The sequence below is a fragment of the Macaca thibetana genome, chromosome 16 (assembly GCF_024542745.1).
Source record: "Macaca thibetana thibetana isolate TM-01 chromosome 16, ASM2454274v1, whole genome shotgun sequence".
NCBI classification, from domain to species: Eukaryota; Metazoa; Chordata; class Mammalia; order Primates; family Cercopithecidae; genus Macaca; species Macaca thibetana.
Window position 1 is genome coordinate 52,473,905 of NC_065593.1, and position 16,081 is coordinate 52,489,985.

The 16,081-nt window shown below is 44.4% G+C and overlaps 1 protein-coding gene across 11 annotated transcripts in view; it reads right to left on the bottom strand.

Annotated features, from left to right (window-relative positions):
• Window positions 1-16,081, bottom strand: part of BRCA1 (BRCA1 DNA repair associated) — an 85,615-nt gene that overhangs the window by 8,653 nt on the left and 60,881 nt on the right. For all 11 annotated transcript variants that reach the window (XM_050762523.1, XM_050762520.1, XM_050762529.1 and 8 more), the window contains 4 exons: window positions 13,048-13,135; window positions 9,753-9,830; window positions 9,213-9,253; window positions 5,580-5,663 (listed from right to left, as the gene is read on the bottom strand). In XM_050762523.1, coding sequence (XP_050618480.1) covers window positions 5,580-5,663; window positions 9,213-9,253; window positions 9,753-9,830; window positions 13,048-13,135 — 291 coding nt within the window. The remainder of the gene's footprint in view (window positions 1-5,579; window positions 5,664-9,212; window positions 9,254-9,752; window positions 9,831-13,047; window positions 13,136-16,081) is intronic.

The following is a 16,081-nucleotide window of genomic DNA, read 5'->3' on the forward strand; positions in this document are numbered from 1 at the left end:
CATTGTCTTGACCGTCCCATTCTAATAAAAAGAAAATTGCCAAGGCCTAAAATTCACCTGGCTTCAAAGAGACTGCCATAGAGAAAAAAATCAGGAAGCTAAAAATACACAGATGGCCTTTTAGAAAGTGGTCACCCTCCCCCTTGACAGACAGACAGATGGACAGACGGACGGACGGACAGACGGACACACATATACACACACTCTCTCTCTCTCTCTCCTGCCAGAGGGAAAAGAAAGGGCAGCAGGACAAGTCTGTTTTTTTTTTTTTTGGGACGGAGTCTCGCACTGTCACCTGTGCTGGAGTGCAACGGCGTGATCTCAGCTCACTGCAACCTCTGCCTCCTGGGTTCAAGCAATTCTCCTGCCTCAGCCTCCCACGTAGCTGGGATTATAGGTGCACACCACCAATCCTGGCTTTTTTTTTTTTTTTTGAGACAGAGTCTTGATCTGTAGCCCAGGCTGGAGTGCAGTGGTGCAATCTCGGCTCACTGAAAGTTCTGCCTCCCGGGTTTACGCCATTCTCCTGCCTCAGCCTCCCAAGTAGTTGGGACTACAGGCGCCTGCCACCACGCCCGGCTAATTTTTTGTATTTTTAGTAGAGACGGGTTTCACCATGTTAGCCAGGATGGTCTTGATTTCCTGACCTTGTGCTTCGTCCGCCTCAGCCTCCCAAAGTGCTGGGATTACAGGTGTGAGCAACCACGCCGGCCACACCTGGCTAATTCTTTGTATTTTTAGTAGAGACGGGGTTTCACTATGTTGGCCAGGCTGGTCTTGAACTCCTGACCTCATGATACACCCGCCTCAGCCTCCCAAAGACAAATCTGTTTGTTTTAAGGGACAGCATCCATCTGTGCCACTCTCACTATCTGTATGAATAAACTGCACCCCCAACCTGTTGATAGGACCTGCATGTTCATAATGCTAGAAGTTCTCTCCAGGCAGCTAGCTGGAGCCAAATGCTGACATGAAAAGTACAAAAGATTAGGAATGCTTATATCCAGGCTAACACTCAGTGATGAGGATGTCTAGTTATGAGACAAGAAATCTGAAGTTTTGGGATGGGTGTGGTGGCTCATGCCTGTAATCCCAGCACTTTGGGAGGCTGAGGCAGGCGGATCACGAGGTCAAAAGATTGAGACCATCTTGGCTAACACAGTGAAACCCCTGTCTCTACTAAAAATACAAAAAATTAGCCGGGCGTGGTGGGGGGTGCCTGTAGTCCCAGCTACTCAAGAGGCTGAGGCAGGAGAACAGCGTGAACCTGGAAGGCGGAGCTGGTAGTGAGCCAAGACCACGCCACTGCACTCCAGCTTGGGTGACAGAGCGAGACTCCGTCTCAAATTAAAAAAAAAGAAAAAGCAAAAAAATGGCCGGGCGCGGTGGCTCACGCCTGTAATCCCAGCACTTTGGGAGGCCGAGGCGGGCGGATCACAAGGTCAGGAGATCGAGACCACGGTGAAACCCCGTCTCTACTAAAAATACAAAAAATTAGCCGGGCGTGGTTGTGGGCGCCTGTAGTCCCAGCTACTCGGGAGGCTGAGGCAGGAGAATGGCGTGAACCCGGGAGGCGGAGCTTGCAGTGAGCCGAGATCGCGCCACTGCACTCCAGCCTGGGCTGGGCGACAGAGAGAGACTCCGTCTCAAAAAAAAAAAAAAAAAAAAAAAAAAAAAAAAGAAAAAGGAAAAAAATAAATTTGAAATTTCAGGCTGAGTGCAGTGGCCTGTAATACCAGCACTTTGGGAGGCCGAGGTGGGTGGATCACCTGAGGTCGGGAGTTCAAGACCAGCCTGACCAACATGGAGAAACCCTATTTCTACTAAAAATACAAAATTAGCTGGATGTGGTGGCATATGCCTGTAATCCTAGTTACTTGGGAGGCTGAGGCAGGAGAATCACTTGAACCCGGGAGGCAGAGATTGCGGTGAGCCGAGATCGCGCCATTGTACTCCAGCCTGGGCAACAAGAGCAAAACTTCATCCTCCCAAAAAAAAAAAAAAAAAAAAAAAGGAAATGTGAAGTTTCACCTCTACACATACATTTCTCTTCCAGAGAAAAATACTATGGTGACATTTAGTATCCTCAGAATGTCATTACTTTGACCACATACTTTCCATTATTGCTATTCTGCACAGAGGAAAAAATCCAAAGCACTAGAATTTCTTTTTAAAGAAAGGAAGAATCTTGTGCTAATACTGCCTAGCATACAGTGGAGGAAAAACAGAGGACTGGTTCACATGGTGCTCCCCTGTGGTAAAGGCAGAAGCAGAAATAAGGCCAGCAGCTTTTCTTGGCATCTGGAACAATTACTTGATAGGCTCAGAAGGTAAAAACAGGCTGACCTCAAGAGTTCAAAACTCCAGGCTTGATTTGTGATCATGTCCCAAAGCAGTTTTCCTTAGGAAATTACCTCTACTGGTTCCCTGTTAAGTTTCTATAAAAGAACAGAAAGTGCTCAGTAGAAGGATGTTTTGTTTTGTTTTGAGACAAGGTCTCACAATGTTGGCTAGGCTGGAGTGCAGTAGCACCATCAAGGCTTGCTGCAGCCTCGATCTCCCAGGCTCAAGCATTCTTCTCACCTCAGTCTCCTGAGTAGCTGGAAATACAGGAGTGCGCTACAACACCCAATTAATTTTTAAATTTTTTTGTAGAGACAGAGTCTTACTATGTTGCCCAGGCTAGTCTTGAACTCCTGGGCTCAAGTGATCCTCCTGCCTTGGCCTCCTAAAGTGCTGGGATTACAGGCGTGAGACGCTGCACCCAGCTCGGATTTTTTTTTTTTTTGAGACGAAGTCTCCCTCTTGTCCCCAGGCTGGAGTGCAGTGGCGCAATCTTGGCTCACTGCAACCTCTGCCTCCCAGGTTCAACCGATTCTCCAGCCTCAGCCTCCTGAGTAATCCCGAGCTGGGATTACAGGTGCCTGCCACCATACCCAGCTAATATTTGTATTTTTAGTAGAGATGGGGTTTCACCATGTTGGCCAGGCTGGTCTCTAACTCCTGACCTCAGGTGATCCACCTGCCTTGGGCTCCCAAAGTGCTGGGATTAGAGGCATGAGCCACTGTGACCGGCCTGGGATGTTCTGAAATGGCTAGCAGTGCACACTTGAAAAAGGAAGAAAAGCAAACTGGGAACATAGCACTTAGGGAGCTGAGAAAGCAGCCAGCTCAGGCCTGACAGGTAGGTGTGAAATCTTGCACAGAGTTCTCCCTGAGAGGAAGTCACAGTTCTGACTATGTCATCTGCTACAATATGATCTGGAGAAAGTCATTGAGTCTTCTTGGGTCTCATCTGCAAAATTGTTAGAATGCTCCATTTTTTTTCCCTCTGTGAAGCCTTCAATAACTTTTCAAGAAACTATGGTATTGTTAAGAGTTTAGAGTTGGAGGCCGGGTACAGTGGCTCATGCCTGTAATCCCAGCACTTTGGGAGGCCGAGGTGGGTGGATCACTGGAGGCCAGGAGATGAAGGCCAGCCTGGCCAACATGGCAAAACTCCATCTCTAATAAAAATATAAAAATTAAGGCTGGGAATGGTGGCTCACCCCTGTAATCCCAGCACTTTGGGAGCCTGAGGCGGGCAGATCATCTGAGGTCAGGAATATGAGACCAGCCTGGCTAACATGTTGAAACCCTGTTTCTACTAAAAATACAAAAAATTATCTGGGTGTGGTGGCAAGTGCCTGTAATCCCAGCTATTTGGGAGGCTAAGGCACAAGAATCACTTGAACCTGCGCTGGAGGCTGCAGTGAGCTGAGATTGCGCCACTGCACTCCAGACTGGCCAACAGAATGAGACAAAAAATTAGCTAGGTGTGGTGGCACATGCCTGTAATCCTAGCTACTTGGGAGACCAAGGCACAAGAATTGCTTGAACTTGGGAAGTAAAAGTTCCTCCCAAGTTCAGTAAGCAGAGATAGCGGCACTGCACTCCAGCCTGGGTGACAGAGCAAGACTCTGGCCCGAAAAATAAATTAACAAAGAGTTTAGACTTGGAGCTAGACTCCCTGAGTTCAACTTCTAGTTCCATCACTTACTAGCTGTGTGACTCTGGGCAACTTATTCAACCTCTCTGAACCTAAATTTTCACATTTGTAATATAGGCATAATTACAGTACATAGCTCATAGAGTTGTCATAAAATTGTTAATTACTTAAAACATGGTTGGGCCTTTACAGCAGCCCCTGGCATAAAGTGATCTTTTTTTTTTTTTGAGACCTTCTCTCTGTCGTCCAGGCTGGAATGCAGTGGCGCAGTCTCGGTTCACTGCAACCCCCACCTCTTGGGATCAAGAGATACTCTCAACTCACCCTTCCAAGTAGTTGGAACTGCAGGTATATGCCACCACGCCTGGCTAATTTTTGTATATTTTTTTTTGGTAGAAATGGGGTTTTGCCATGTTGCCCAGGCTGGTATCGAACTCCTTGGCTCAAGCGATCTGCCTGCCTCAGCCTCCCAAAGTGCTGGGATAACTAACAGGAATGAGCCACTGTGCCTGGCCTAGTGAACAGTGTATAAATTTCAGCTATTATTAGCCAGGCACGGTGGCTCATGCCTGTAATCCCAGCACTTGGGGAGGCCAAGGCAGGTAGATCACAAGGTCAGGGGTTCAAGACCAGCCTGGGCAAGATAGTTAAACCCTGCCTCTACTAAAAACTATAAAAATTAGCTGGGTGCAGAGGCAGGCACCTGTCATCCCAGCTACTCGGGAGGCTGAGGCAGGATAATTGGTTGAACCTAGGCGGCAGAGGTTGCAGTGAGCTGAGATTGTGCCGCTGCACTCAAGCCTGGGCGACAGAGTGAGATTTCGTCTCAAAAAAAAAAAAAAAATAGCTATTATTAATCACTTCCTCTTCTATGCTTCCACAAACAGCACTGTGTATGGCTTGCTTACAGCATTTACCACACTGCTTTAGAGAAAGACACTCTAGGCTGGGCGTGATGGCTCACGCCTGTAATCCTAGCACTTTGGGAGGCTGAGTTGGGGGGATCACCTGAGATCTGGAGTTCAAGACCAGCCTGGCCAACACAGTGAAACCCTGTCTCTACTAACAATACAAAAAATGAGCCCAGTGTGGTGGCAATGCCTATAATCCCAGCTACTTGAGAGGCTGAGGCAGAACAATTGCTTGAATCTGGGAAGCGGAGTTTTCAGTGAGCTGAGATCGTACCACTGCACTCCAGCCTGGATGACAGAGTGAGACTCCGTCTCGGGAAAAAAAAAAAGGAGAGAGAGAGAGAAAGACACCCCAGTGAAGTGAAAAGAGCAAAGGCTTTAGATTCCCATCTGCTTAAAGTCTCAGCTCTTCCACTTATCAGCTGAGATCTGAACCCCAGACAGGAATCCAAATTATACAGCCTCTCTAAATATCTTAGTTCTATCATTCATAAAGTAGAGACAATACTTATTTATGTGGTTGGAATGGAAGAGTGAAAAAAGAAACTGCGTGAAAGTATCTAAGCAGTGTGTATGTATGTAGTAAGTCTTACGAGATGAAGTGGCCCATCTCTGTAAAGGGAACTGGAATACAGAGTGGTGTGGTGAGATTTTTGTCAACTTGAGGGAGGGAGCTTTACCTTTCTGTCTGGGGATTCTCTTGCTCGCTTTGGACCTTGGTGGTTTCTTCCATTGACCACATCTCCTCTGACTTCAAAATCATGCTGAAGGAAACCAAACACAAACCATCAGGATCAGAGAAAGAGAAGCTTCCTTCAATGGAAGTGGAGCAGACATGTCATGTTTAAGGCATTCAGGCCAGGCGCAGTGGCTCACGCCTGTAATACCAGCACTTTGGGAGGCCGAGGTGGTTGGATCATTTGAGGTCGGGTATTTGAGACCAGCCTAGCCAACATGGTGAAACTCCGCTTAACTAAAAAAAACCAAAAAACAAAAAAACACAAGGCTGGGTGCAGCGGCTCACGCCTGTAATCCTAGCACTTTGGGAGGCTGAGGCGGGCGGATTACTTGAGGTCAGGAGTTCGAAACCAGTCTGACCAACATGGTGCAACCTTCTATCTACTACAAATACAAAAAATTAGTTGGGTGTGGTGGCAGGCGCCTGTAATCCCAGCTACTTGGGAGGCTGAGGCAGGAGAATCTTTTGAACCCAGGAGGTGGAGGTTGCAGTGAGTCGAGATGGTGCCACTGCACTCCAGCCTGGGTGACAGAGCAAGACTCCATCTCAAAAAATTAAAAATAAAGTTAAAAAAAATACAAAAATTAGCTGGGCGTGGTGGCGTGCGCCTGTAGTCCCAGTTACTTCCTAGCTACTTGGGAGGCTGAGGCATGAGAATTGCTTGAAACCGGGAGGCGGAAGTTGCAGTGAGCCAAGATCATGCCACTGCACTCCAGCTGGGGTGACAGAGTGAAACTCTGTCTCAAAAAAAAAAAAAAAAAAAAAATTAAGGCATTCAGAATTGCCAGGCAGGCAGTAGCTGGACACCAATGGCTCACACCTATAACCCTAGCACTTTGGGAGGCTGAGGCAGGAGGATGGCTTGAGACCAGGAGCTCGAGATCCACCTGGGCAACACAGTGAGATCCCTTCTCTACAAAAAAGATATATAGAATTTCAGTCAGGCATAGTTGCATGTGCCTGTAGTCCCAATTTCTTGAAAAGCTGAAGCTGGAGGGTCACTTGAGCCCAGGAGTTGGAGGCTGCAGTGAACTATGATCACACCACCACACTCCCGCCTGGGTGACAAAGTGAGACCTGGCTAAAAACAAACAAACAAACGAAAGAAAGAAAAAGAATTGCTGGGCAGAGATTTGACAAAAAAGAAAGTAAAATCATTCTTTTTGGTAGACCAGGTGAAATGATCAGTATCTCAGCTGTTGAAATCAATTCACTGAAGCAAATCTTTGTGTGCAGAAATTAACAGTCAGCTTTTCACCTCACTTGGGACTTAATGTATCTTGATTTTCAACATCTATCTCCTCTCAAAACATTCACTTAGCATTTAGATTAAACTGCTAATATTTTGCTGTTATAAAGGTAACTGAAAAATTCCCTTTCTCCTAAATCAATTGCATATTATCATCTAAGGAAATAAAGGCTTTTCAGATTTCCACTGAGAGATTTACACAGTTAACACAACCAAAATGATAAGATATACATTCAATACACTAAAGAAAGTTAGAGGTTTTTCGTAATCACTATTATGACTAGTCATGGACATGAGAATAAAGAATAATGAGACTGGGGAGAAACTTGAGGAAGAATGCTCAGAAACAAGTCTGACTGAAACTCACATTGTAGGGAAGGCCTTATGTGTTGCCAAGAGTATTGTGAAGAAAAATAAAGGCAAGAGTATAACCACCGGCTATTACTAGGGGAAGAATATCTGACATTTCCTAGTTACTTGAATGAGGAGTCTAGTGATAAATTTGTCAGAAGACTCCCATGTTTATAGTCCTCCTTGTACTCCTGAGCTTCATACGATGTGTCCAACTGCCTACTTAACTTCTCTATCCAGATGTCTAGTATACATCTCAAAATTCACACATCTGGCCAGGCACAGTGGCTCACACCTGTAATCCCAGCACTTTGGGAGGCCAAGGTGGGTGGATCACCTGATGTCAGGAGTTCAAGGCCAGCCTCAGCCTGGCCAACATGCCACTGTGCTCGGCTAATTTTTTATATTTTCAGTAGAGACAAGGTTTTACCATGTTGACCAGGCTGGTCTCGAACTCCTGACCTCAAGTGATCCAACCACCTCAGTCACCCAAACTGCTGGGATTACAGGCATGAGCCACCGTGCCCGGCCTATAAAATTACTTTCACATTTTATTTTGCCTGATCTGTTGTCATAGAAGTTCTCAGATGGCTGCTCTAAAATTATTCCTTCTCCTACACTCTATCTTATTTACTTCTCACTGTTCTCAGTATCATAAAGTGCAACATCTTTTTGAAGCAATTTGAATTATAAAGATACATTTGCATGTATATATATATGTATATACGCATATGCACACACACACACTTTTTTTTAAGAGATAGGGTCTTGCTCTGTGCAAGTGTTAAGAGTGCAGTGGTATGATCATAGCTCACTGCAGCCTTGAACTCCTGGGCTCAAGTGATTCTTCTGGCTTAGCTTCCTCAGTAGCTAAGACTACAGGTGCACATTGCCATGCCTGGCTAATTAAAAAAAAAATTTTGTGGAGACAGAGTCTCACTATGTTGCCCAGGCTGGTTTGAAACTCCTGGCCTCAAGTAATCTTCCTGTCTCAGCCTCCCAAAGTGCTGAGATTATAAGTGTTGAGCCACTGCACCTGGACTGCATATTAATATGAAGAGTTTTCTTCAACAACACTGAACAGTTTTCTACAAAGGTATATGCAAATAGGCACACTTCTTATCTTATGAATGTTTTCTTTCCCTTTATAAACTCCTTTTCCTTTCTCTTTTCCTCAAAGAAAGGACTTTCTTTTGAAATCTAGAACAAATGAGAACAGAGGATATCCTGGTTTGCTCTGCAAATTTTTTTTTTTAAGACGGAGTCTTGCTCTGTTGCCAGGCTGGAGTGCAGTGGCGTGATCTTGGCTCATTGCAACTTCTGCCTCCTGGGTTCAAGCGATTCTCCTGCCTTAGCCTCCTGAGTAGCTGGGACTACAGGCACGTGCTCCCACGCCTGGGTAATTTTTTGTATTTTAGTAGAGACAGGGTTTCACCATGTTGCCCAGGCTGATCTCGAACTCCTGAGCTCAGGCAATCTACCTGCCTTGGCCTCCCAAAGTGTTAGGATTACAGGCATGAGCCACCGCACCTGGCTTTTTTTTTTTTTTGATGGAGTTTTGCTCTTGTTGCCCAGGTTGGAGTGCAATGGCGCTATCTCAGCTCACTGCAACCCCCACCTCCCCGGTTCAAGTGATTCTCCTGCCTCAGCCTCTTGAGTAGCTGGGATTACAGGCATGCGCCACCATGCCCGGCTAATTTTGTATTTTTAGTAGAAATGGGGTTTCTCCATGTTGGTCAGGCTGGTCTTGAACTCCCGACCTCAGGTGATCCGAACACTTCAGCCTCCCAAAGTGCTGGGATTATAGGTGTGAGTCACCGTGCCTGGCCTGCATAACTCTTGATGATCCCCATTATCATGGAAAATTTGTGCATTAAGGAAAGTGGTGCATTGATGGAAGGAAGCAAATACATTTTTAACTATATGACTGAATGACACCATGTCTCTGATTAGTTTGTAATATCAAGTACTTACCTCATTCAGCATTTTTCTTTCTTTAATAGACTGGGTCACCCCTAAGGAGATCATAGAAAAGACAGGTTACACACAGCAGAAGAACGTGCTATTTTCATGGAGATGGAGAGGTCAGCGATTCACAAAAGAGCACAGGAAGAATGACAGAGGAGAGGTCCCTTCCCTCTAAAGCCACAGCCCTTTAATAAGGCTTGTAGCAGCAGTTTCTTTCTGGAGACACAGTTGATGTTTAATTTAAACATTATAAGTTTGCCTGCTGCACATGGATTCCTGCCAACTATTAAATAAATCCCTAGTTCATATGCTAACATTGCTAGATTAGGTCCTATTAGTTATAAAAGAGACCCATTTTCCCAGCATCACCAGTTTATCTGAACAAAGTGATACGCATTAAAGATAAAGGTAGTTTAGTGTTACAATTAAAGACCTTTCAGTAACTCACACTCAGCATCAGCAAAAACCTTAGGTGTTAAATGTTAGGTGTAAAAATGCAATTCTGAGGTGTTAAAGGGAGGAGGGGAGAAATCGTATTATACTTACAGAAATAGCTAACTACCCATTTTCCTCCCGCAATTCCCAGAAAATATTTCAGCGTCCGTTCACACACAAACTCAGCATCTGCAGAATGAAAGACATTCAAAGGATTAGAAGTTGAAAACAAAATCAGGAATTGCTGTCCTAAGAAGCTAAAGAGCCTCAGTTTCTTACACTCCCAAGATCAATCTAGATTTATGATTCCAAAACCCCTGGTGACAGAATCAGAGGCTGAAAACACCATTAATTATAACCAGCAGGTGTGGATCTTTGGAAGTCTAGGGAAGGCTGATATAAAGTTAAGACCAGAGGAATGTCTGTCCACTCCCTCTCCCCAACACCCATCTTCTAGATGCCAAGGCTAGCTATAGAACTCCATTATAGTGTTCAAGGAATTAGCAATTATCCATGTCAATAGTTTTGATTAATGTGGACGGAGAACATCTATATTACTAGATGGCAATATGTGAAAGGAGAAGAAAACAGTATTGTTGAAAACCTAAATCTGAAATGTCAATGTAATGACAAATTTTCACCCCTAGAATGTCTACCTGGGGTGGGTGCGGTGGCTCACGCCTGTAATCCCAGCACTTTGGGAGGCCGAGACGGGTGGATCACGAGGTCAGGAGATCAAGACCATCCTGGCTAACATGGTGAAACCCTGTCTCTACTGAAAATACAAAAAAAATTAGCCGGGTGCCTGTAGTCCCAGCTACATGGGAGGCTGAGGCAGGAGAATGGCATGAACCTGGGAGGTGGAGCTTGCAGTGAGTGGAGCTTGCAGTGAGTGGAGATTGCGCCACTGCACTCCAGTGTGGGCGACAGAGAGAGACTCCGTCTCAAAAAAAAAAAAAAAAAAAAAAAGAATGTCTACCTGGGGAGTTCTAACCCTCTAATATTCTCCTGAGAGGGATAGGAGAATACAGTGCAGAGCTTCTATATAAGTATTTCAGAAAGCAGTAGCTAAAGAATCACTTGTTTATTTCCCAGTGTTTTAAAGGCCCTTCTGAAGAACTAAGCAAACTAAGGAAAGACCATTTAGTTTTAAACAGGAGAAATGTATTTAACTAAATCCTAAACAAAGCAGGCTATCTGCAAGCAGTAGCAGCAGCCATGCTCCCTCACAGAATTCCTTATAATTTTTGAAGTTTTTTGTTTAACTGCTACAAAAGCTGATTTAATAATATGTATTAAACTTGAACATTTTAGTTCAGTTTTAGTTCAAAAGTAGCAAATGTATTAGGTTTGAGTTTAAAGACTGAACTACTTTAGATTTGATTTTCATTTTTTTTTTTTTTTTTTGAGACGGAGTCTTGCTCTGTTGCCCAGGCTGGAGTGCAGTGGTGTCATCTCGCCTTACTACAAGCTACGCCTCCCAGGTTCACGCCATTCTCCTGCCTCAACCTCCCAAGTAGCTGGGACTACAGGCACCTGCCACCATGCCCGGCTAATTTTTTGTATTTTTAGTAGAGATGGGGTTTCACTATGTTAGCCAGAATGGTCTCGATCTCCTGACCTCGTGATCCGCCGGCCTCGGCCTCCCAAAGTGCTGGGATTACAGGTGTGAGCCACCGCACCTGGCCTTAATTTGCATTGTCAAATTTTTTTACCTTTCACTAGCTTTGATGCAAACCTATAGCTTAAGGTATATTAAACTTTAATGACATTTTTCTCTAAAACAGTAGTTTGTAATAACTTTCTGGCACCTGGCTCCAATGAGCACTATCCTCTGACCCTGTGGTATAATTTTCATGAGTAAGTAGAAACCTAAGATCATAGAAGTTCTATGGCAATGTATCCAAGGGGTTTACATCCTCTCCTCAAGTGCCTGTATCTCTCCGAAAAGAATCATCATGGGCTGGGCGCGATGGCTCATGCCTGTAATCCCAGCACTTTGGGAGGCCGAGGCAGGTGGATCACCTGAGGTCAGGAGTTCAAGACCAGCCTGACCAACATGGAAAACCCCGTCTCTACTAAAAATACAAAATTAGGTGTGGTGGTACATGCCTGTAATCCCAGCTACTCAGGAGGCTGAGGCAGGAGACGTGCTTGAACCCAGGAGGGGGAGGTTGCAGCGAGCCAAGATCGTGCCATTGCACTCTGGCAGACTGGGAAACAAGAGTGAAACTCCACTTCAAAAAAAAAAAAAAATCATCATCGAGTGGACTGGAACACATCCAGAGAACCAACTTTGTTAGAAACATTTTAGACTTGAGCCACACAATCTGCATCTTCTGCGTCCTCCATGCACTCGTCTGCTTTCTGGAGCCCCATGAGTGAGTCTTACTTTTGTTCCAGATAACAGTTCTCTTCCGGGTAGTGGTTCTTCAGATACTTGAAGACAGTGTCTTATTTCCTTAAATCTTCTCATTTCTTCTTCAAAAGACATTATTTCAAGTTACTTTTCTGCATCTTTACCATTTAACTCTGAATAAACACTCCCCAGTTTGTCAGTGACCATGTTAAAAACCAAGCACGGTGCTTAAAACAGACATCAGCTTTCAGGCAGTCACTCCAATGGAGAATACTGTGGGGCTCGGGATCTGTACTTCACTTGCTCCAGACCCTATGCTTGTGTTATTACGGCCCAGTTTCAAATAAGCTTTTTTAGCAGCCCTGAAATGTTTACTCAGATTTAGTGTTTTTTTTTTTTTTTTTTTTTTTTTTTTTTTGAGACAGAGTCTCGCTCTGTCGCCCAGGCTGGAGTGCAGTGGCCGGATCTCAGCTCACTGCAAGCTCTGCCTCCCGGGTTTACGCCATTCTCCTGCCTCAGCCTCCCGAGTAGCTGGGACTACAGGCGCCCACCACCTCGCCCGGCTAGTTTTTTTTGTATTTTTTAGTAGAGACGGGGTTTCACCGTGTTAGCCAGGATGGTCTCGATCTCCTGACCTCGTGATTCGCCTGTCTCGGCCTCCCAAAGTGCTGGGATTACAGGCTTGAGCCACCGCGCCCGGCCTTTTTTTTGTTTTTTTAAGATGGAGTCTTGCTCTGTCACCAGGCTGGAGTGCAATGGCATGATCTTGGCTCACTGCAACCTCCATCTCCCTGAGTATCAAGTGATACTCAGCCTCACGAGTAGCTGGGACTACAGGCGCACGTCACCATGCCCAGCTAATTTTTTTATTTTTTAGTAGAGACATCGTTTCACCATGCTGGCCAGGATGGTCTCGATCTCCTGACCTCATGATCTGCCCACCTTGGCCTCCCAAAGTGTTGCGATTACAGGCGTGAGCCACCATGCCTGGCCTCATGTGATTTTATGCAGCAAATGTAAAGTATTCTGTAAAGGTTCTTGGTATACCTGTTTTCATAACGACATGAGTAGTCTCTTCACTAATTAGATTAGTTAAAGCGACGTGGTATCTTCTGGCAAACTTGTACACGAGCATCTGAAATTAAATCAAATATTCCATTATCATGAGTTACCTCTAGTACACAGCTCAGAATACTAGTTATCCCACCATGGCATATGTTTACCTACGTAACAATCCTGCACGTTCTGCACATGTGTCCTGGAATTATTTAAGGTGAATTTTTTTTTTTTGAGACAGAGTCTTGCTCTGTTACCCAGGCTGGAGGTAAAATTTAAAAAAAAAAAGAAAAAATAATAATACCAGTTATCCTAGCTTTAAGTCTCTGTTTTTCTCAGAAAGGGTACATTTTAAAAAATTCTAAGATACCTGAAGTCTCGGCTGGGCACGGTGGCTCACGCCTGTAATCCCAGCACTTTGGGAGGCCGAGGCGGGCGGATCATGAAGTCAGGAGATGGAGATTATCCTGGCTAACACGGTGAAACCCCGTGTCTATTAAAAATACAAAAAATTAGCCGGGCGTGGTAGTCCCAGCTACTTGGGAGGCTGAGACAGGAGAATGGAGTGAACCCGGGAGGCGGAGCTTGCAGTGAGCCGAGAAGGCGCCACTGCACTCCAGCTTGGGCAAGAGTGCAAGACTCCATCCCCAGCCCTAAAAAGATACTTGAAGTCTCAAATAGTTTAATAAAAAATTATGTACACATCAGCAGACATAGAATTACAACTAAGGATTCAAAACAGTATTATACACCTACTATGTACCACAAACTTAAAACTTAAAAAAATATACATTGGGCCAGACACGGTGGCTCATGCCTATAACCCAGCACTTTGTGAAGCTAAGGTGGGACTCTTGAACCCAAGAGTCTGAGACCAAGGCCAGCCTGGGCAATACTGTGAGATCGCATGTCTAAAAAAAAAAAAAAAAAAAAAAAGTAAAAAGAAAAAATAGATATTAATTTTGCTTTAATAGCTGATATCATCTGATTCCCTAAGACAGTTTCTTTGCATAGTGACACTCTACTATAAATTTATCAGCCTACACTTTATAAGCTGAGAGATAACTACCCTACACAGAAAGTTATGCTACAGACATATATGGCTTAAAACCAAGACTCAACCCTCTGATAGTTACAAAACACTGAAATCAAGATGTTACTAAAGGTCATTGCAAAAGCGATCAATTCTCTTGTAAGGAGAAGGCTTAGAAGGGGTTCATATTCTTCCCCAAAGAAATTTAGAGTCCTCTAGCTATTATCTATCAACCAAATAAAAATCAATAGCAAAAGAAATTAACCAGATCCATTATGGGCACAGTTGACCTAGTTGGTAGGTATTGTCTGATAAATAACTTTGTTTACCAAGGGCCATCATTTACTAGCCATAGCCACAGCCACCCACACCAGTATTTACGTGTTGCACAATACTGCCATGAAGGTCAGGCCATCTTTCTTTCATGTTGCCTTACTCCATACTGCCACAGGGCGCTGAAAAAATGCAGGCTAGAGAAGCTAATGACATCCTCCCCCTTTTGCCACCACCCTCTGCCAGGATCATTAGCAATTCTGAACTGATTAATTGCTAAAATCCCAGCCTTGAAACTGTTCTGTTAGAAGAGCAATGCTGAACTGATGAAAAGATCATCTTAATATGGGCTTCAGAATTAATCATGTGTAATACAGTCAGTAGCTTTCATCATAAATTTACCACACTTCACCAAGTCTGAATAAAGCTCAAAGTTTTCCTCTTTGCTTGTTTAAAGACAACACGTACCCAAGCCACTTGTAGTCTAAACTGCAGCTCAGAATTGCCTTTGGCAAGAAAGATTAGACCATTTTAGCCATCTCTAAAAAGCTGAACTTGCAAAACAAAGGGATAAAGAATGCTAATTTTCAATGAATAAGTAAGGAATTCCGGATGTGCAGGCAAATGATCAAGAGCCACTGAAACAGACACAGGTAAAAGCTTTTAGAGCAAATTGCTGGTCTGGGCATGGGATTATGAGATGAAAACATTTATAGCCATCACTGTGCACTTACTCAGTGTATCTACCAGGGCAGCCACAGCTTACTTTGCCCTTTCAGTAGTGGGATACATCTGGCCACAGAGATGTTATGCTAAGTCACTACCTATGGAGAAGTTAGGATGAAAAATCCTAGGAAAGATATATTAAGAAAGATATTTCAGAATGATTTGGTCATCTCTCAGTGTGCAATAAATGGCACACCCACTACTGAATCCATTTGATAATCTGGTATGTTATCTCATCATAGTTTTAAAGAAATATTCACGCAATTATTATTATTATTATTATTATTATTATTATTATTTTGAGACACAGTTTCGCTCTTGTTGCCCAGGCTGGAGTGCAATGGCGCAATCTCGGCTCACCACAACCTCTGCCTCCTGGGTTCAAGCGATTCTCCTGCCTCAGCCTCCCGAGTAGCTGGGCTTATAGGCATGGGCCACCACGCCCAGCTAATTTTGTATTTTTAGTGAAGACGGGGTTTCTCTAGGTTGGTCAGGCTGGTCTTGAACTCCCGACCTCAGGCGATCTGCCCGCCTTAGCCTCCCAAAGTGCTTGGATTACAGGCTTGAGCCACCGTGCCCGGCCACGAATTATTTTTATTATGAAGTGATGACAAAGACAATTAATTACAGGGGTGGTAAACTTCTCAGGATGTCTGAAATCCACAAATAGCCCAAAAAGAAACGAGGTTTTACTGGTCTTAATATTTTAATGAGTATTTTTCCACAGTGTGAAGTAATTCCCATTTCTGGCATTAAGGACCCAAGGTGATGCCAAAATCCTAATAGCAAGGGATGTTGCAGGGCAGACATGGCAGGGCAGGCTATTGAGTAACTGTCTTACAAGCCAGGATAAAAACAAACAGTAGAGAAATGCTACTCTGTCTGGCAGTATGTTTGGAACCAGTCTGAATTTAGTTAAATATGCTGGTAAATTCACCCATGTGAGCCAAGGGGGAAAAAAGATGCCTTCTGGGGAATAAAGCTATACCTACT